Source organism: Thermobia domestica, chromosome 10 (genome assembly GCF_964235325.1).
Source record: "Thermobia domestica chromosome 10, izTheDome1.hap1.1, whole genome shotgun sequence".
NCBI lineage: Eukaryota > Metazoa > Arthropoda > Insecta > Zygentoma > Lepismatidae > Thermobia > Thermobia domestica.
This window is the reverse complement of record NC_137463.1, coordinates 88,059,925-88,083,203: the sequence shown is the minus strand read 5'-3', so window position 1 is coordinate 88,083,203 and position 23,279 is coordinate 88,059,925. Positions and strand designations below refer to the sequence as shown.

General features: G+C 36.0%; 1 protein-coding gene across 1 annotated transcript in view; it reads left to right on the top strand.

Moving 5' to 3' along the window:
- The window catches only part of ND-49 (NADH dehydrogenase (ubiquinone) 49 kDa subunit), a 48,612-nt gene extending 25,769 nt beyond the window's left edge, over window positions 1–22,843 (top strand). The window contains exons 7-10 of the mRNA XM_081728202.1: window positions 6,175–6,304; window positions 16,513–16,609; window positions 19,910–20,050; window positions 22,680–22,843. Coding sequence (XP_081584328.1) covers window positions 6,175–6,304; window positions 16,513–16,609; window positions 19,910–20,050; window positions 22,680–22,717 — 406 coding nt within the window. The 3' untranslated portion in view covers window positions 22,718–22,843. The remainder of the gene's footprint in view (window positions 1–6,174; window positions 6,305–16,512; window positions 16,610–19,909; window positions 20,051–22,679) is intronic.
- The last annotated feature ends 436 nt before the right edge of the window (window positions 22,844–23,279 follow it).

The following is a 23,279-nucleotide window of genomic DNA, read 5'->3' as shown; positions in this document are numbered from 1 at the left end:
CTATACAGGCTGTTCAATCAGAAGTGTTCGATTTAGATCCGTCTACAATTGCGAAATTACAATGGGAATGTGACGAGTACCGTCCTATTATTAGTTACTTACAAGGTAATATAAGCGAAAGTGAAAGCAGTGCAAATAAGAATTCTTTTCGTAGTAGTGCTCGAAATTGGAAACAAAATTACACTTTGGAAAATGGTATTCTGATGGTGAGAGATTTTCACTTCCCAGACAGATTAAAATTGTGTGTACCTCCATGTTTAGTGAAAAATATTTTAATTGGCTACCATGATCATTACGGTCATTTTGGATTTATGAAAGTGTTTAATATTATTTCCCGTATCTTTTATTGGAAAACCATGCGTAGTGACATTAAATCGTACATTCTTGATTGTGAGGTCTGCATGAGAACGAAGGTAGACCATCACCCAGTGAAGTGTTTAATGCAATCAGTGCCAGCGGAAAACATACGTTATTTGGTCTCAGCAGATTTAGTTGGTCCTCTACCTCGAGGTAAATATGGCGAAACTTACCTGTTAACAGTGTGTGATGTATACTCACGTTATTTAGTAGCATATCCACTTCGTCGTGCAACAAGTGCAAGTGTAGCAAAATGTCTTACTGAGTCATACATGCTTCACCTTGGTATTTTCATGAATATCTTAGTAGATAATGGACCACAGTTTATTGGCAGGGAATTCGTACAAGCTATGGAAGCATATAACATCAAAATACATTATACTACGCCTTATCACGCACAAGGAAATATTATCGAAAGATTCCATGCTGATTTAGAGAGAATTTTGCGTGTGTTGTGCCGCGATTCTCATTCCTCATGGCCAGAATATATTGTGCAAGCTTGTTTGTTGTTGAACTATACGATTAGTGCCAGTTTGGGAATAGCGCCTGCAGAATTACATCTTAACATCAAGCCAGAAGAATTTACACTGTCACATTTTGGAATTGTGAAAAACAACGAAACAGTTGATGAGCAATAAGGTATAGATTGGAATGGAAAATTAATAATGGCTGACTTACGGCGAAAGAAAATCATTCAGCAACGAAACGAAAAGTTGAACGTTCATCAGAGAGCTCGAAGAACTTTGTGTGAAGGTGACTTAGTTTTCTTACGTCAGTATAATATTAGTAGCTTGGTAGACAAACGTATAGCCAAACTGTGTGAAGTGTACCGTGGACCTTACTTACTGTGGAAACAAGTTGGTGAAAATGTGTTTGAAGTATTGGATCCGCAAAGTGGCAAATATATCGGATTTCAGAATGTTTCTAGAATGAAGCTGTGGAGACCAACACCAGCTACTAGGAAAAAGTGGCTAGAAATTCTGAAGAAGCATGTGGATGAAGAGCAGTTCAGTGACATTTTAGAGAGAGCCGAAAAGGAAGCCAACGGAGATTACATGAACGAAGAAGAAGAGGAAAGTAAAGAAGATCAATTGTGTACCATCAATAATGAAGATCGAGAAGTGAGAGTACATTCTAGTTTCGTTGACGAAAATGTCTTGTGGTATATACGACATGGTTATTTAGATGAGCGAAAGTTGTTGAGTTTATTAGAGAAATATTACCATTAGCACTTCGAAGAAGTCAGTTTGAATTTAGAGATATGTTAGGAGACAATAGAGTAATATACACGTTTATTAGAGTATTCCTTTTGTTGTTATTGGAACAACATTGAAGTTTTACCTTAAGACCTACGACCACATTTCGCCATGAATTTCATGTGCATCGTTTTCTTTTTGTCTTCTATAAAACTCTATGGGGTTTCCTTAGTATAACTTGTTTGTAACCACATCTCTGTGTGTCTTCGTGGTCGTACTTACAGTGGGTAGGTTTATATGGTTTTTGTGGGTTGGCTCTTCTTCATTTAGTCGTCAGACCATCCCTAAGATGGATACAGGTTGGCATCTGTAGACATCTGACATTGCCTCAATATAATTCTCCATCATTCGAGCTTATATTGGTTTATTTCTCTCTTCATTATAGTATTCATGTAACAGTCATCATTAAGGTTATATCTATAGGCTTATTATATATATATATATATATATATATATATATATATATATATATATATTTATTTATTTATTTATTTATTTATTCAGCATCATGTCCTATATAGGTATATTTCAATATTAATTTATTATGTACCATGTACTTATTTGATGAAGTTGCACGAAGGCGTTGAGGATTGGGACGTGCTTGTCGTGGTTTATGCTCGTGAAGTGATTTGAAAAAAAAAAAAAAAGAAAAAAGAAAAAAAAGAATGAAAGAAGAAATACTTACATTTCTTTTTGTTAACCCATCCCAAGTCAACTTCCTTTTAACCATAATTATGTTATTTTAACCTTATTATAGTAATTACATGTAACACGTAGAAACATACACTTGATATCCATACACGAAGAATACAACACAAGGAAGAACACACGTAGGTCCAAACAATAAGAAGAACACACATTCTATTCACCTCCACTTAATACGAATGCAGCGGAAACAAGTGCAGCACATTTTAAGTTTAAAAAAAAAAAAAACAAAAAAAAAAAAGTAGAACGGAAGATGCAAATTATACATTAATAAGTTTATACGCAATAAGTTACAGTATTCCATGCATCTTCATATTGGCGCCGAATTTTGGAAAATAGTCCAGTGTTATAAAAGGACTATAGCATGCAGAGACCTTCTAGAACTTCCACCGATGGACCTAGCCCTATCCAATGGGAAGAGGATAGGAGCAGAAGATTTAATCGCCGAGTGTTCATTCAATGGGAAGAGAATGAACGAAGAGGCTGGCCTATGGACTGGACATTGTTCTGGAACATGGTGTAGATTGTGAATAGTGGACAACATGGACAGTGTGACGTGTGCAGATAGTAAAAGTATAAACAGTGTGTTATAAATGAACAGTAAAGTGTTGTTATTCGAACTGGAAAATATATCTATATTTATTTCAATATTCATTTTTCTTTTTATGTTCAATTAATTGCAAAGGTGAAAGTGTTTCTAAAAGTTGAAATTAATTCATTGTTTGAAGTGTTTTCTCATTTTATTCACATTATTTGCAATATTTTAGTGTATGTGTTAAATATCCAATTTCTTTAAGTATTGAGTGAATTTACATTTGAACTAATAGGACTATAATAAATATATTTCTATGCATTTATTGATATATTACATATTTATGGACTGAATAAACATTTTATTTTAGTGAGTGCAGTGTTAACCAAGCGTTAATGTGAACTATGACCCAAGTGAAGAGTGCTTCAAAAACTTACAGTGTGTCCTCGTCATACGCGGACACAAACTATAAGTGTTGCCAGGGTTCTTAGGATAAACGTATCTCACCAGAACTTTACCTATCAGCTGTTCGGGTGCCATTTGTCATAAACTCATTTATTCATCATTTTGGCAATGTGCAGTTCAAGCAGTTTAATTCTCTTTTTAATTTAAAAGGACTAGCACATCTTAGCAGACGATGTTACTATGTGTGTGTTCTCTCACTCAGCGGATGCATGTGGGCGGTGTGACCTTGATCAGCACTTCTTCAGCCAATCACAGCTCTGTCCGCTCTTACGTCACTCAACGCGTGAAACCCACGCGTACAGCGAGAGCCGAAGAGATTTAGCGGGAGGCAACTACTTGGCGCCGAAGAGACGAATGTGTAACAGCTTCTCCTACCCTGCTGCAACAAGACACTGTGTAATCATGTTCTGTACTTAGTCGAATCGAATTATTTCTCACAATATAAGAAACATCTATATATATATTATTATCTTAATTGTTATCTCCTAGTTTAAAGCTATGTAAGTATCAATATAATTAAAATTTCCGAATCGATTGACGAGTATTTTCTGCGATTGTGCATGTCATCTCCTATGCCTCGTGACTGTCTATTTGAGTACATGGTGCAAAATTTACTTTTTTACTTATTATTCGTGTAATTTGTTAATTTTCGGAAATATGATGCAGATGTACGTAGTCTCTAAAAGTTGTACATAGAATTTTTGCTTATGTGTAGTTGGCGTTGAAAGGAGCTTTCTTCGGATAACTTGTTTCATCGTCAACGCTCGAGCAAACGTCCTATTTACGACTATCAAATATAATGCTTGCTCTATCTGGATCACCATCCTATGGAGTAAACGTTATAGGCGGAGCTGAAAGAAATGTTGAAACCCAAATAGATAAATAAAAATTACATGATGGGTTACATTGTCACAAAAAAATGTTATTTTGCTGATCATGATGAACTGATTGGTCATCATTTGTAGTAGATAATGATAACTCATTTTTGAAAATTATTCATATTCAGCTACTCCAAAGAAGTGAGAAGAAATGGACTTAAAACGAAAGCCACCGGAGATAAAGACACGAAATCGGTATGTAGGGTTCAGGAAACACATACATTCCATTCATTTGCCAAACTCAATATAGGTGACTACGAGGCAGAGTGAAAAGCACTTTTAACAGAAGACGAAATTTTGTTCGTGATTGTGTTTTGCATCAGGAAATACCAGGCTTTCCAATGCTCCTATATTTCCTATTTTTCCTATATATTTGCGTATCCTCCTATAAACTACATTTCCTACATTTTAACGAAAACCTCCTATATTTTTGTGGCATTGCTACTTCCACTTGTGAAAGTAACATAAGGAGATAAGCTGTGGTTGATTGGCACGCCTTTTGTCTCCACAGTAAGTGTAATTGAATGGGAGACTCTTCTGTGTTTCGTCCTTTGCTGCTGCTTATCTAAAGATAATTTCACCAAACAATATTCAGTTAGCGCAAAAAGTATCCATACACCTACAAAATGGAACAAAAAATAAACTATAGTTTCGTCATATTCATTAAAAAGTTCTATGGAGTAGTGATTGTAAAGACTTATAAATAATTTATTTAGGTGTATCAATACTTTTTGCACACTAACTACACTAACTTAGTTGTAGAATATGTTACACATAGTCAAACCATACCTACTGGTGAGCTACGTACGAAAACACTAAAAAACTCGTATAAGATTTTGCAACGAGACCCATTTAGTTATATTTAGAGTAGAATATATGTTCATATAACAATTGGTGTAATTTCCATGTTTTTTTGTTATTTCTACCTATTGGGTAATTGAGATGTTCTTTCCAATAGGTAGAAATATTTATGAGTTTCTTTATTCCTTGTTCTTTCAAAATGTTCCTTTTTCACAGCTTCACGTAACCAGCTCTATTTTATTCGTCGTGGTTTCCTATATTTTTTTCATTAGCATTGGAAAGCCTGGAATACGAATCAGTCGTTTCATTGCATGAATTCAATATAGTTGATGTAAAGCTATAAATTACAGTGACATTCGAGTGTAATAAGTATGGTCACATTTTCATTTAATTATTTTTTTCCTATTAGATGATAGAAATTTGGTTTAAAATATCGGACATGGTGATCACAAGTGAAAATTAATTTTATTATACATAAAAATACATATTGTCAGAATAAATGTTTTTGTAATTTATTTATAAATTCAAATTTGATACATGTATATTTAAATTGTAATACCTAAAATGTAGTAACTAGTTGTGATTAAGTTTCGAATATTTGTGGATCAAAAATAATGCACAACGTAGACAATAAAAACTTCAAGATAAAGGGCAAATGCGTCCAATCTGTGTAGAAGTTTTACTTGCAAGATTCGTAAAAGCGGTAAACTTTTTTGCCATCTATCCGTCTCTATCTCTATTCAAAGAAATAATTACCTTAATTTCCGAAAAGGTTTTCAAGGGGAGGAAAGTATGGAAAAGTTGACTAAAATAATATGAAGAAGTAGAATCTTTCTACTTTCTTCAGAAATGATCATTCACTTGCATCTGTCATCCGTCTTCTGTAATGGGTAGGGCATACCGTAATATTTCTATGACGGATTTCAGTTTATTTATTTATTTTTTTTAAATAATTCGCTGGAAAAAAATGAATTACTGAAAAAGAGACGAAAAGTGGTATTTAAATAAGGATTTTGTAGAGGAAAACTCTTCTGGAAATCATCACATTTACATTTTTTGTGAATTTGAACATAAATCTGTAAATGGTCTATTCGTTTTTAGTATGCAACTTAAGTATAAATCAGCTATATATTGGATGTAAATAACTCGAATACTCATGGTGTATATTCTGTTGAACTAGGTATTTGTGTCGTGTCGAAGAAATGCGTCAATCACTACGCATCATTGAACAGTGTTTGAACAAAATGCCACCTGGTGAAATAAAAACGGATGATGCCAAAATAACACCACCATCTCGTGCAGAAATGAAGGTAAGTTCAGAATACTCTTTGTATATACTAGTGAAAACGCATTTAAAACACCTCTAACTGCGCACCATTATATGTATATGTAGGGGGCTGGCTAATCTTAGTCTGTAGAGGTTACGCTCTAGTACTTTGAAGGTCATTTTAGATGAGTTAATCGGACACGAAGACGCAATACCAAAATGACACCAGGGAATCTATTGTGCAGTAAAGTGCCATGAGAATGAGCATAGGAGCCAGGGTTTGAAAAAACCCGTTTTTTTTTTAAAAAAAAAAGCTCAAGCCACCTGGGCCCATATGGGTTTTTTCGGGTTTTATTGGGTTTTTTCGGGTTTAATTGGGTTTTATTAAAATATTTCAATGTCTTTGGGGTTAAAGTGTTAAAATGTGATTTATATTTCAAGATTATCATTGTCACAACTTGGAACAATTTTCTATTCACTGCTGTTTTGAAAAAATGGCCGCCATTTTGAAATTTTACGTTGGATCATCGCCAAAATATATATAGCTAATTTAGAGTATCTCGTGCTTCTACTCTAAAAATTTCGACTTAAAAGACCGAAAATTGCGCTTTGTACAGTGCATACCCGCTATTTTGGAAAAAAAAATAAATTGTCACCATTTTGAAATTTTACGTTGGTATGCCGCCAAAATCTATACAGGAAATTTAATGTGTTTCGTGCTTCTACCCTGAAAATTTACACTTAAAAAACCGGAAGTTATTCCCTGTAGTATGTGTGGTACAAGCAGACGAACGAACAAATGCAGATTGAATCATCCCAGAAGCCTCAGTGACGTTTGCCAAATATGAACACCAAATATATTAATTTAACAGCGTAAAATAAATGGTTTTTATTGTGGAAGTTCACTTTTGATACCTTGTGTGTTCAATTACGGGAATTTCCCGAGAACTTGTTGCAAGAGGGATCTTTCCAGAAAATTAATTTAAGACCATTAAGAAAGATATAATTCATATTTTATAAAATAAACTAGCTTTTGGCTAGCTGGGGGCTCTGCCCCCAGACCCCCGAGTTTGCTCGGCCTACGGCCTCGCATTTCTTATCTATCACCCTTTGCATCAACAGTGAATTTCGTGAACTTGCTCTTCATTTTTCCTGAATCTGCCCACCCGGGGGCATCGTCCCCATACGCCGTCTTTGCTCGGCCTACGGCCTCGCATCTCTTGAACCCACAATTCCATCATTTCTTTTCCTAATTCAACTATTTAAAAGATAAGACATTGTATCCCAAGAAAACGGCTATTTAAATAACAAGGGAATTTCTTCATCACCCTTTAGACCCCTAAAAATATTTAAAATATTCACTTTTGGCTATTTTCCTGTCGGTTAGTCCTGGAATGCTATAATCATGCCAAATTTCATCATTCTAATCATGCCGGAAGGGCCTAAACATTTTGGCGTATAGAAGACGTCCCATATAAATAACGTGAAAGATTTTTCAGTTCCCCATAAAACCACTCTACGGTTGTAAATTTTTATTTCTGGTGTTTCACTTAGTTAACGCTTACGAAAACGTACAAGCATACCGAATTTCAAGATTTTATTCCAATTCTAAGTACCTAAAACATGAGATTATAAGTTAAAAAAAAAAGGACCATTTAAATAACATGGGGAAATTCTTCATCCAATCTTTAGACCTCCTCAAAATTAAAAATATTCACTTTTGGCAATTTTCCTGTGGGTTTGTTCCGAAAAGCTACAACGATGTCAAATTTAACCATTGTAGACCTACAGGAAGTGCTTAATAATTTGGGGGTATAAAAGGTGTTCCATATAAATAACATGGGAAAGATTTTTCAGTTCCCTATAAAATCACTCTAAAGTTGGATTTTTAATTTTTTACTGATTTACTTAGATACTGCTAAGAAAACGTACAAGCCGGGGGCGGATCCAGGACCGACTTCTGGGGGGGGGCGGTGGGTTGTCATACTGCTACTTTTAAGGGCTCCAAACTTTGGGATGGGTTTTATTTATATATATAAAATAAGAAAGTTTCCTCTCTTCTGGGGGGGGGGGCGATTGCCCCGATCTCCCCCACCTCCTGGATCCGCCCCTGGTACAAGCATACGGAATTTCAAGTTTTTATTCCAATTCTAAGTACCTAAAACATGAGATCATAGGTCCAAAAAAGGTCCGTTTAAATAACATGGGGAAATTTTTCATCCCCTCTTTAGACCCCCTAAAAATTAAAAAATAAAAAAAAAAAAAATAAAAATTAAAATTTTTCTGTCGGTTAGTCACGGAAAGCTACCATCATTCCCAATTTAATCATTGCAACCCTACAGGAAGTGCTCAATAATTTATGTCAGCTCATGTAGTTTTATATATAATTAGATGTTTCAGAATGTCTTAAATGAAATTAAATATCTTCCAGCATAAAATAAATAGTTTTATTGTTGAAGTATTCAGTTCCGATGCTTTGCGCGTTCAATTGGGGGAATTTCCCGAGAACTTCTTTCGGGACTTTTTTTTCCTCCTCCCTCGAAAATGCAGCTTCCTTTACTTTACAACGAAACTTCGACTAGTATGAAAGTTCGAATTCAGCACTTGAAATAGTAAGCGGTACGTAGTTTGGAACTCTGAGCATCGAGTTTCTTAAATTTGACGAATTTTTACGCTTTTGTTGGTGTTGATTCTACAGAATGCTTATTTGAAGAGTGCCTACAAATAACTGCACTAAACTGTTATTGTTGGAAAACTAAATTTTACTGTAGAATACTTGGGTCACCATCAAAGGTAAGAAATAATAGTAATAGTTTTACTAATGCGCTACATGTTTACTGGTAGTACCGGCATCTATGGCTTTAAACGCGTCAAACGTATGAGGGACAACGTCCCTCGGCGTCGCCGAGTTGGCGAGCATAATATTCACGGAAAGTATTTTCTAAAATATAAAATTGCACATTTTTCCTTCAAATAGCTATAAGCATAATCCATAAATTAATTTGTTACTTAATTATCTCAAGCTAAGGTAAGGTTTTTTTATTCATTCAGTGCATTCAGAACTTTATAAAGGTCTTATATTGAATTGTATACCTTAACGGGAAAGCATTCAATTCACCCAAGGAAAGTCCAAAATCTCATAAAAATCACTTTCAATGTGATCACCTTGGTTGTATCAATAATATATTAACAAAAAGCTCAAAAACCCAGGTGGGTCCAACCCGAAAAAACCCGGTGCTGGGCCCACTTGGGCAAACCCTGATAGGAGCACTTAACAATTGGCTGTTGAAAGTGGATTTGATGTTCCTTTCTTGAAGATTATCCATAATGCTTGCTCATCGCCGAACTGCTCGCTCTTTGGTGCTATCGGAAAAGACTGCAGTCGCGAAGAAAATGGAGAACGGTTGTATTAGTCGGTAATAGTCGTATCTGTCTCAGGCACATTGACGGCTGTCAGCGTGTGATCGGGAAAATACTGCATATATTTGCACTCACCATACGAACCCTCATTTGGCATTCTGGTTTGGGGATAATAAGCTAAACATTTTGCTTGCTTCTGGCTTTCAGTCAAAGGAGTATGGCTAGTGTATCATACATTCTTGACGTCGTCAACTATGTCCTCTGGCCTTATCTGTGGATACTTTGCGGACTTTATCCTCCGTACTGGTCTAGTGGCTAAGGCGCAGCATGCCTTTGGTGCACTAGGGTGATCCTTATTTTCTACTTCCGAGTTGTTTGAATCTCACTCCCCTGAAATGGTTCCATATCAGACCAAAGTAATCCATATTAGCTCAGTTGAATAATATTAAATGGCAACGCAACAATATGAGGGAAAAATACCTTGTAAGTTTGAAACACCTAGAGGGAGTGACACCTTATCTTGGATAAGGATAATGGAGATACAACAGCATCTACTACTGTGCCATCATGGTGGCCATCTTGAATTCAAGACCAAAATTTTTAATAAAAATGGGGTGACATGACATCGTTTTAGGATAGCTTTTCATCAGATAGACAGATATTCTGACGCTCTTTCCAGCTTATCTGTAATCATGTGATAGTTAATACCTTCATAATATCTGCTCATTAACTTGCAATTGTCTTTCCAAACTTACAACATAGCTTTGTGTGATATTGTATACTGTAAGTGCATTGAAAATTTGAGGTCGCTTGCGGCACTATTTAATATTATTCAATTGAGCTAATCTTTGTCGTGGGTTACTTTGGTCTGATATGGATCCATTTTAGGGAGTGAGACGCAAAAAACTCGGAAATCGAAAAATAAGGATACCCTATTGGTGCATGGAGTCCCAAGTTCGATTTGCGGTAGAATATGGAAATTTGAACGCGTTATGGTGGTTCGGATACCACCTTAAACTGTAAGTCCACGCCATATGCTGAAAAACGGACGCTAAACTTCGACAAACAACTTCACAGGACCCCATCTTTCAACGGGATAACATGCCTCACGGTACTGCCAGGGCATCCCAGTGTACTCTGTTCGTTGTACATATTTTACCCTGATCTACTTGTATCCGGCTCTGACCCCTAGCGAGCACAGGTGGGACAGCTCTCCTGACTCAGCTAGTGTTAGGCGGCAATTATCACCCATCTACGCGAAGATATACAGCAAGCGTAGGATATCATATCCCAGACGTTCAACATCTGTACTACCGACTACCTTCTGCATGTCTAGCTTCTCGGGATGGTTGTACATCCTATTAATGTGAGTCTTTTGTTTTTGAACTCCCTAAGGCACTTGGAATGAGATGACACACAGGCAGCATTAACACGAGTCATCAATGTGGCACAAAGTATCGATCGAGGTAGTGGAAACAGTTTATCGACACAGGGGATGTTAGTCGTAGACCTGTGTAGGTCGTTCATGTGTGATAACTCCACAGCAAGACCGATATCTGACTCGAACTGCGCGTCATAACCAAGCCATGCGTGCAAGACAACTGTCAACGAAGCTTGCTAGTGTCTCAGGAGTGGTGGTGTTGCGTCAAAGTGTGTACCGAGACAGGGTGCCAGTGGTCTTCATGTCTAACAACCAGTAACATGTACTCCACTAATTCCAGTGTACAAAAGAGCCCGTTACAGTGGTATTGAGAACACCGCCAGTGAACCCACAATGAATGGAGCTACGTACTGTTTATAGCTGAATCGCGATATGGGTCTCAGAGCGATTCCCATCGCTTACTGAACTGGTGCGAACAAGGAACCCGCTTTCATCTCATTAACATTGTGGTAAGAGATCGGTATGGTGGTAATGGCGTACTGATCTGGGTAGGTATTGTAAATGGTTGTATGGCCCTGTATATCTGCGAAGCAAAATCCATCACTGCCCAAAGTTACAAAAGACGAGATTCTGCATGCCTATGAGGGGTATTGCAGGAAAGCAGTCGGCCGAAAGTTTCTGGATGACAATGTCCGTCCCATCCAGCCAACCTGGTGGAGAACTATCTAGTAACGGGAAACATTCAGTGCATCGAGTGTAGCTGTTACTCGCCATACAAATCTTGTTTATTATCATTGTGACGCGCTTGTTTGTAAAAGTAGTCTGCCACGACTAGGTCTACATGAAATTGACTAGCTGCGTTAGTTTTAGAGATACAGCAGTGATTTTGGGCTCGTTGATAAGCTCTTCGAAAGGCAAATAATTATTACTTTAGGATATTTTCCCGTACGTAGATTTGTTTCAAAGTCGTGCACATTTAAATTTCAAAACACGAAATGAGGCGACATATTTGAAGATGTAGTAGTATATGACATGTGGTCGTTATAAATAACAATTTTTAATGTTGTTTGTGAATTGAAGCGAGATCAAAGTTTCCATCTTGAAGTATCGAAAAGATACTGCGTTTTAAAATTAGAGAGAGGAATTCTGTCGGCGGTGATCTTGATGACATCACATCTCGGTTTCCCTAAATGGGATTTCTTGGGACTTTGAGTACGTTGTTCAGGGGAGTTGTTGTTCTGAACATCTATATAGGTGTGCCAAATTTCAGCTTGTTATAAAATTCCGAGTTAAAATCTAAATGCATCAGACTATCAAGAAGATGACGGTCTATAGAACTCTTGGCAAAACATCGGAAGTAAAGCATAGAAGAGAAGCCTCAATAATAGACATCACCGAACATTGAAGGGAATTACGACGGAGAACCATAGAGCCAATGCGACTGAAGTAACTGCGTATCTCAATCGGTACCTTCAACACCTATTGCGATAATCACAGTTAAAGGCGAATTGCCTAACCTCAATATCCGCGGCTGATCACCGCCAACAAGGCTTTAGTGCGCATAGAATGATACCGGTACCATGCAAAGTGAATCACCAATGATTTGAAACCTGTAATATAGTTTGTGACCTGTTTCGCCTTATTTCTAACAACAAGCTGTGGTTGTGTATGGCTAAGTGCCAAGGAAGCTTATGCCTACCTTGGAATATGGAAGAGGAAATCAGTGTGCGAGATATCTGTCTAACATGGTGTAAGACAGAGTTTCGTATCGCAATCCATACTACGTCTATAGGATCATTTGTGCACATTGTTATGCAACATGATTGGATATTTCCTATTGACAAATAACTTATATAAACGCTTTAGTTTTGGTACATTCTTGCAACTTCCTGACAGAACTTCTCAGCCGTGATGTTTGCATGGATTGAGAAAACTGCGTGAATCACTGTGAATGTGGACAATCTCACAGTTACCGTGAACTTCTAAGTGAACTGTAGGCGTCAGAGAGGTTTTAGGAGTGGAAATGCAATCCAGTCATTTCATAGAACGTCGATGATTGTCGTACAAAAACAATTCTTATTACATGTCTCAATGTGGTAAAGAAAAATACAGGGTGACCCATTTTAATCTTTCCACGGAAATATCTCGAAAACGATTGAACATACGGTATATGAACTGAACAAAAGTCCAAATAGGAAATACCATGGGGCAAATCGAATGGTGATATCGCAGTGCCCCCCAGAACCGCTCGTCAAGGGGTATCGGGGCCAAGCTTTAAAATTTTAAATGGAAACATAGGGCGAGTGACACCTCGTTCGATAGATCTTTAAAAACTAAAAAGCAGTGTCGCAAAAGATTTTTCATATCGGTCACCGTATTCAACATGGCTGCCAAGATGTGTTACCTGTATCAGATAAATGTCCAGTATCACTAATATGAAAACGGTTGAACATAAATGAACCAAACAAAAACTCATATAGGAAAGCCATGGGGCAAATCGAATGATGTTGTCGCGGTGCCCCCAAGGGCCAGCTTTCATGGGGGCCCAGGCCCAACTTAGAAATTTTAAACGAAATTATGGGTCAAGTGATACCTCGTTCGATAGATCTGCGTACACTAAACAGCGTTGTTGCAAAATATTGTTCATAAGCGTCACCGTTTTCAAAATGGCCCCCAAGACATGATGGTGCCTGTATCAGATAAAACGTACAGTATCACTAATATGAAAACAATTGAAGATAATAACGGATGAACAGAATTAAACTCTTATAGGAAATTACAGAGGGTATTTATCATTCCACGGCTCGAAAATGTTGAACAGAGGGGATGATTAGAGTAAAAGTGCCATAATGCAAAGGAGGGAATCTAATTCCTAGAAAGTTATCGTTGCAACGTAAGTGGGTGAAGCGGGACGGAAAGGAACGGTGAAATTGCAAATGAGAACCTTACTTTTTGCAAATTGTAACTACACAACAAAATTACCTGAAATGTATTTTTATAAGAGATAGATGTCGGTAATAGAAAAAGTAGGTTAAATTCTTTGTTAAGAAGTGGTACCTTCCATTTTGATTGCAGGCAATGATTTGTGCAAAAATGAATCAACTGAAATGCAAAACCAATTTGTCGAACAATGTCTACAAACGTTGGTTTTGCTCAAAAGTTGTCTGCACAATATTGGTTCATTACAGTACCAATCACTTGTACACGCAAGTGTTTCAGACAAACCTTACTTATTGCAAGTAAAAGTGGGGTTCTCACTTCAGATTTTACCATTCATTCTCGCTTCACCCACTTACGGAGGGAGATCGGAAAGATAATTTTCTAAGAATTACATTTCCTCTTTAGCATTATATCACTTATGCTTTAATAATTCTTTTTCTCCGTTGGATTATTCTCGAGGGGTGATATGATAAATACCCTCTGTGATTTTCTCTACAAGTTTTATCCTGTTCATTTATCTCCAACCGTTTTCATAGTGGTACTGGACGTTTTATCTGATACAGGCACTATGCCTTGGCGGCCATTTTGAAAACGGTGACCGATATGAAAAATCTTTTGCCACATCGCTTTTTAGTTTTTAAATATCTATCGAACGAGGTGTCACTCGCCCCATGTTTCCATTTAAAATTTTAAAGTTGGGCCCCGGGCCCCCTTGAGTGGCTCTGGGGGTACCGCGACATCACCATTCAATTTGCCCCATGCATTTCCTATTTGATGTTTTGTTTGGTTCATTTATGTTCAACCGTTTTCGAGATATTTCCGTGGAAAGATTAAAATGGACCCCCCTGTATAGTTTTTGTTGCGTAGGAGCAGCGTAGAACAGAACTCCAAATTCAGATTTTTAAAAAGTCAGTCACTTCGTGCGGCATTTATTTATTTATTTATTTACCTTTACTAGTTTCTTCAAATATCATGCGACGATCCAATAATCAATGTTGAGTTCCTTCGCAGATGTTTTCAACAATATTTGCAGTGTAAGAATGTAACCCTATGTCGTGCATAAGTTTTCAGTCAGTTTTGAGAAAAGATTTTATTGTTGTGCTTAAAGTCTTTTGTTCCAGTTTGAGCGAGGAACAATTTTGGTAGATATAACGGCGACTTAATTTGATATATTTAAATGGAAATATGTCATGTTTACTGTTGAAATATTCCTAGCCCCAAAAATAGCTAAACATACACTCCTTCATAAGGAGACGATTAAGATCCTGTAAGAAATACCAAAACAAATGTACATGTCATAAATTTCTGAACTGAAGATATGCAAATTAAACCTTCTTATTGTATCTTAAGCTAATTACCAGGCGCGTTCGGAAAGTAACCTCCGATTGTTCATTGTGCTTGAAGTACTGGGGGCAGCGCTACCATCTTTGTACAGACGTGTAGATCAGTCTGCATGCAGCCGTGGTAGAGTGAAGGTTGTCTGATCACTAGTTCCACTTTTGTAGCGTCTCAAAATGTGTGCTGCAATAGAAAACCCCGTCAAGTGTGAGGTGTGAGATGTTATACATTTTCTTACGGCAGAACAATATTCGGCAGCAGCTATTCATCGGGAATTTTGTGCCGTGTTTGAGTGAAGGAGTTGTTCGTGAATGAGTTCGTTCATTTAAAATAGGACGAACAAATATTTATAACGAACAGAGGAGTGGCAGGACATCAGTGGTCATTGATGAACTCGTTCAGAAAATTGATGGAAAAGTTCGTGAAAATCGACGTTTCACAATCTCGGAGCTGTCCGAACTAAAGAACAGTCAATGGTGTGGGTCCATAAAAATTCCATGATGAGGAGCTGAAAGATGCGGTCACATGCTTGCTCAAGGCACAGGAGGAAGATTTGTATGTTGATGAAATTTCTAAGCTAGTACAGAGATGTGGTAAGTGATTGAATGTTTATGGAAACTATGTTGAAAAATAGAGCAAAGCAGTAGTTTTCATATATATATATATATATATATATATATATATATATATATATATATATATATATATATATATATATATATATATATATATATATATATATATATATATAATTCTTATTTACTTTGATATTTCTTTTTTAACCAATCAGAGGTTACTTTCCAAACGGCCCACGTATAACTAAGGTCATCATGGCTGGGAGAGTGCAAGAATGAACTGACAGTGGTTAGAGTAGAATGAAACAGTTAAAATCCTATATCCTATTATCTTAATGACAATTAAATAGTATGGTAATGTACAGTGTATTAAATCTCCATTAGACGTACTGACTGTTACTCCTTTCTTCATAGGCGGGGGCACAGTGGTTGAGCGTTCACCTCCGGTGCTTGGGGTCCCTGGTTCGATTTCAGCTCGCGCCGTGTGGACTTTGTGGTGGACAAACACTGTGCTCTTGGGGTTCTCCCGTTTCCTCCCACTTTCTTCATTCCACTATTTCATTCATTTCTCATAATCACCGTCTCCTTTAGCCTAACCGGCATAATCGTGGGACGTAAAACTCAAAGATTTCATTTTTCATTTTTTTCTCTCTTCAGACTTCGATGGAAGCACTTATTCATCATTTTAAACTTTTCACGGAAGGATACCATGTACCTGCAGGTGCCACGTACACAGCTATAGAGGCTCCTAAAGGTATGTAATAGAAATGTAACTTCGGATAGTTAGATGTGCTTTAATAATGTGTATCCAGGATTAGCCTAAAAGAAATAGACAACTTTAGTGGTCCCCCAAATGAAGAGTTTTAATGACATGGTGACATAACTTACATAAGTTGTAAGGTACATCAGGAAGTTTTTGTGGTACAACTACATATATTCTATGTGTGATCCTTTGGTTACACGGAAAACATCTAGTCTGTAGTCCAATTCTTCCCAAACACGCATCAAAGTCTGACTGTCCACCAATGCAACAGCATCTCTGATTCGTTCTTTCAGTTGCGTCAGATTCTGAGGGAGAGGGGGAACATACACTTTATCTTTTATGAAACCCCACAGAAAGTAATCACACGGTGTAAGGTCTGGACTTCGTGGTGGCCATTGAGTCATAGTCATGTTCTCATCAGTTGAACGGCCAATCCACCCAAGGTAACCCCTTACATCGAGTGGTGGGGCTTCATCTGCACAAATATGAAATTGTCACTATCTTCTTCAAATTGTGACATCAACCAAAGTTGCAACATGTCCAGGTATGTTCTTCCAGTAACGGTTTCTTCTTGTAAAAAGAACGGTCCGTACACCTTTTTGGACGATACAGCACAAAAGACGTTAACCTTTGGGGAGTCCCTAATCTGCTCCACAATCTCGTGAGAGTTTTCACTTCCCCATATACGCACGTGATGATTGCTTACGACACCACTAATGTGGGTGAAAGGTTGATTCGTCCCCAAATGTAAGCAGCTGAAGAAAGTCACCTTTTTTTTTCACAAAGATTTTGTATGAACACACAAAACTCTAAACATTGCTGTTTGTCATTTTCACTGAGACTTTGCAGTAATTGCAATCGACGTCACTTTCACTTGAGACGTTTGCGTAGAATGTTCCAGACAGTCTTTTGAGGGATATCAAGTTCCTTTCCTGCGCGTGTCGTTGATTTCCTCGGGCGCACGAACGCACTCAGCTGTTTCATTTAACACTGGAGGTCTTCTCGTGGATTTCTTACACAGACAGCCTATTTCTTCAAATTTATGCACCCAGTCATAAATGTACTGCCGTGTGGGTGGTTGTTTCCCATACTTTGTCCTAAAATGACGTTGCACTACAGTAACTGAATTTGCCTTGGCATATTCCAGAACACAGAACGCCTTCTCAACTTGACTTGCTATATTCTTCCAAGCCACGTCAAGGTCAAGTTCGAGGGCAAGGTCGCTTACGTCACACACCCGTCACTGAAACAAACAAACAAAAAAAAAAAAAACTGTCAGCCGCAAAACTTCAAGTATGTACGTGTGTACCACAGGTAATTTTCTCAAAAAAATACATAACATTTTATACATAGTACAACATTTCTTTTAGGCTAACCCTATATATATATATATATATATATATTTATTTCTGCGTGGTCTTTTATTTATATTGATACGTTTGTAGTTTGTATAGCGAAATCCATATTTATAGGGTAGAAGAGTCTCAGTTTTTATCAAACTTGAATAATGTTCTGCATAATCGAATTGTATATGGAAATGAGGTTAGGTAACTTCGACTTAGCACACAAATATCATCACACTATATGTGCATATATTATATTGACTTATATGTATTATTTTGTCCTTGCATATAATAGGTATTTACTTGTATTTTTAGTTTAAATTAGTGATTTTTTTAATTCAGTAAAATAAAAGAAAAACGCGTTGAAACTTCTGTTTTGCTCTCTTCTCACCTTTTTTTTTTTTTTTTTTTTTTTTCACTAGATGGTACAGAATACTTTCCATTGCCACTTACTCATTATGCTGCTCAAAGATGGTAAACAAAAGTACTTGTAAGCAAAACAAACAATACTGTTAAATGAACATTTGAAGAGCAAAAGTCATAACATACACAAAATAATTGTAAGAAATAAACAGTGTGTACAGAACAGAATTAAAAAAAGTAAAAAAGAAAGAAACAGATTTGAGCTCGTCACAAACATACATATATAATTTTCTGTTTTTCTTTTTGTTACTGTCATTTAACATATTTTTGTACTTAAAATGCATTTTCATCTAACAAGTTGTTAGAGGGCAATATTTCAATAATAAAATGTCATTTGCTGAGAAATCGGGAAATTCTGGATTCATTGTTCTTGGAAGCACTTGAATTACATCTGAAGCAAATTTATTGTCGGATTTTCTGCTATAATTGACTTTGTCATTTGCATAAATCCTTTTCCAATGATATATTCGTTTCAGTGTGCTGAATTAATTGGAACTTTCTTTCACATGATACCTTAAATTACAAAGAAATCCATGAAGTTCGAGTTCTATTTATAAACAGCGAAAACTTGACACTTGACTATAGTTTACGAGACACTATATCTTGAATTCAGGGGTAGAGCGCTTACCTCTGGTGCGTTGAGCCCCTTGTTTGATCCCTAGCCACGTAAGTTTATGGTGGACAACATTGTGTCCGTGGATATTCTCGGGGTACCTTTGTTTCCTCCCATATTCTTCTATCATCATTAACTTGCCTTAATCATCCGTCTTGCTTAGCCTAAAGGTCATAATAGTAGGACGTTAGACTGAAATATTTCATTTTCCAGCTGTAGGGTAAAAACTATCACCATACTTCGGAATCCGTAACAAAGTTGTGTCTTGTCTCCAATAACAACTGTGTAAACAGGTAAGGCTATTGAACAGGCAGGCTATTTTCAATGAAGAAAAGTTTTTCAATCCATTTTCTTGGGGGTTGGTTTTAATGTTTGGTGGAGAGAAACATGACCATACTGTATTTGACCCATAGTTGTACGCAACATTTATAGAATTTGGTAAAGTTTCCATATTTGGTATTGTTTAGCAGAGGCTTTAAATAATACACTTTTCAGAGCAATTGATAAGTTTTATCAGCAGCAATTCACCAGTCCTCTAAAGCAGGTAATCATGCACCTATGAATTATATCTTCCAGGAATAATTTTAGCGAGTGAAGTTTTACAAAAAGTGGCAAACTTAATATTCTGTTTGTTGTGCATTCATTGTCGAGAGATAATATATAACATTCATCAGATGCTGCTTTTTTCGCCTAATACGGTGTTGCAAGGTTTTAAGTACATCAGTACGTTATTGTCTGGCTACAATTGTATATACAGAGCTCCCTGTGGCCAAATGGTTAGCACACGTGGCTACGTCATGGGAAAATTGAGTTTAACTTCCAGTGGAGTTCGGATCGCATATTAAAGTCACGTCTTAGGGTTTCGTTCCTGAAAAGAATGTAGGTAAAATTAATCTTTGTGTTACATTTCAGGTGAGTTTGGTGTTTACCTTGTGTCTGATGGAGGAAGCAAACCATACAGATGCAAAATCAAAGCTCCAGGATTTGCTCACTTAGCAGCCTTAGATAAAATAGGCAAAAATCATATGCTGGCGGACATAGTAGCTATAATAGGTAGGTAATTTGCATCTTTAAGTAATTTCCAATGAATATTAGTGATTCTCGGTATTTACTAAGTTACACACAGAGGCACGAATTCTTTAGAATTGAAAAGTCACTTCAAAAAAAAAAATATATATATATATATATATATATATATATATATATATATATATTAAAAATCTGTTTTGTGTCCTGCAGTCTGTGGATCCCAGCACTGCACACATCGAAAGTAGGCGTTCTACTGTTAAATATTCATGAGTTTGCAAAGTCATGTTCAGTATTGTAAGATAATAATGATTACTTTATTACCTAATTGGCAATTAGAAAACAATTTATCGAAGTATTGACTAATAGAACTATACAACATATATTACAAGAAAATAGTACAAACTTTTTTGTATACCTAGTAGCTGAAATAATTTCCGATATTTCGGACACCTTAACAAGTATATGGATAATATTATTATCGAAGCTATGACAAGCAAAGCAAGATAGGATTTTTTTTTCTCTGCGTTAAAACAACATATTAGTCCATGGAAATGAATCATCAACACCAAATAAGATCAAAACTTAAACTGCTATTTACTTTTTCAGTTGACTAATATGAGGGTACGTCTAAAGTTTTGAGAACGCCTGCTCATCATTATTAAACTTGACTTAGTCTCTCTATGTTCTTTTAAGTCAAACTTTGCTTAGGCCTCTTAAGTCTTGGAAACATACATGAGTATACGAGTGTGTGTTTTTTGAACCTACAAAAGTAAAATACTAGCTACAAATTTGTAGAATATTGTTAAGAGTATGTGACTTCCTTCATCATGATTTTGCTCCACAAAACACTTGTATGGGGAAACGAGCTTGTAATTCACCAGTAAATACTAACGAGAGATTGGAAACTTGTACGACGTCTGTAAATTCACAAGTATAAATAGCTCGATGTTGTCCTGTTTATATAATTAATAAAAAGTCTGAAATCGAGTGCAACCTGTGACCAAGCGGCTGTACAGAAAAAGAAGTCCATTGATTTATCTAAAGCTGCCAGTGAAGGAAATAAAAGTTCAGGCAATTTTAAGCAAAAATTAAAAGTATACATCTTAAAGAAAGTGTTCAACCAATTTAATACTTTTATTTTAAAACATTTAATTTGCATTTGGACTTTTTTCTGTCGCGCCTATCTGTGTGTTTTAGTACGTTTTACTACATGCCTTTTGATGCGGCGAAGTAATTGAAATTCAGTCTAAAGAAGATTAGTTAAAAATATATATTATTCGTTATTTGTGTGCTGTGAGAAACTACTTGTAATAGCATGTGCAAGATAACAGTATTAATTTTTAATAATATAGGTTTACTTATGTTAGGCTAATACATGTTCTGAACATATGAATAATCTTTGTGTGCTCCAACGAGTTCATGTGCCTGGCACGTCTGCAATATTTTTGTCCATTTTCTTTATTTTCAGTGTCAAATTACTATCAAACTAAATATCTTCTGATTTCTTACAACATTCAAAATATTTAATTTCAGTTCTGTTACAAAAAATGCACAAGCCGACAGAAATTCACACAGTAATTGTTTTCCTACGTATGTGTCAGCTAACTTGTAAATTTGATACCTGAAAGAACTCTTTCCTGTTCACAAGTTCTTGTAAAACTTTGAGAAACAGAAATTAAGAACTTGTCAAACTTTAGACTCGTAGCTTGTAAAATATTAGACTAGCAATTTTGAGAAATAGGCCCTAGGGCTTTCAAGTGTCATTGGGAACCATCTACAGGAACGAGTGTACAGTTTCTTCCGGAGATTGGATAGCGTAGTAGTAACGCAACGATGCGTTAAGTTAGAATCGTGAGTTCGATATCCAGCGCATCGCAGTTTTATTTATTTATTATAAGCAGTCAGCTTTTAAAACGTGAAGCAGTGGAGTGTGGGGTGATGATTTTTAACTGCCGTGAAGTTACAGAGATGTTTGATTTTAGCGTTTCTACATTCAGATTTTAAATGATAATCCCTATTTATTTTTTCTTTTAAATCGTAAAGAAGTATGCACAAATATTTTAAACAGCATCTTTTGTTGGTCTCGTGAAGAAAAGATGAGTAGCAGTAATAGAGTTAGTGAAACCTGCAGATTAAGATAGTGTCATGTTAAGAGTTATGTGAAGTCATTTCGAAATTAGTATTTATTCCAGCTATATTTGAACAGAGCGAGAATGTAAAATAAGTATTTGATATCTTACAATGTAATTTTCTATATCCACTGTACCTCGGCACTTTCCTGTTGTAAAGCCAATAATTACTGTTTTCTCAAAGGGTTACCCTTTGGTTTTGCAGATTTAAATTCGATTAAGGAAGTTTTTTCTAAATTCATCTTGGATTGTCCCCGATATTCCTGACTGTTATCAGCCCTGATTCATACCTTAGATTGTACTTAGTATGATTTTGATTTTAATGAACTCATTTTTGGGATTTAACTTCGCATTCTTATGTAAATTTTGAACATGGCACATTCGATTGAAATTCTTTTTTTTTTTTCTCCAATACAAAAAGAAAATTAGTTTTATTTAATCAGTATAGATGATAAAAGATAATCACTATAGAATTTGTTCTGACTATGAAAAATATTTTATTTTATTTATTTATTTATTTTCAGGTACATTAGATGTCGTATTTGGAGAGATCGATCGCTAATGAGCGAATCTTCCTAAGTAATTTTTTTTTTATATGGTTTCAGTATTGGTGAAATATTGTAATTTATCTGTAAAAAATATTTTGTTGTGTAAATAATTTAGAAATAAATATTTCCTAAAACTTAAATGAATTCATTTTACTACTTTAAATACTACTAACGGGTGAAGTTGCAAAGTTTTTTTTTTTTTTTTAATTTCATTTTATTTTTTAAATTTTATTTTGTAAAGTCAAATTGTGTTTATGAATAGTGTTATTTGTCCGTACTTTTATGCTGTAGTCTATAACCTTTGCCTCGCGGGCATATTCTTGTAAGGAACCCGTCCTATGAGTCTTTGCTTAGACATGATTTATAACTTACTGAAAAGGGAATGAAACGTAGTTCCAAATCTCCCAATATCGCTGACACAATCAGTATGTATTGGCCAAGATTTAATAATCATAATAAATAAAGGGCAGAGGGAAGCAAAGAAATGAGTGAGCCATGTTCACAAACACCGCATGTGTTAGGAGAACAAAAAAAAAAAAGTGTCTTCCATTTTTTTTTTTTCCTTTAGCGGACTAC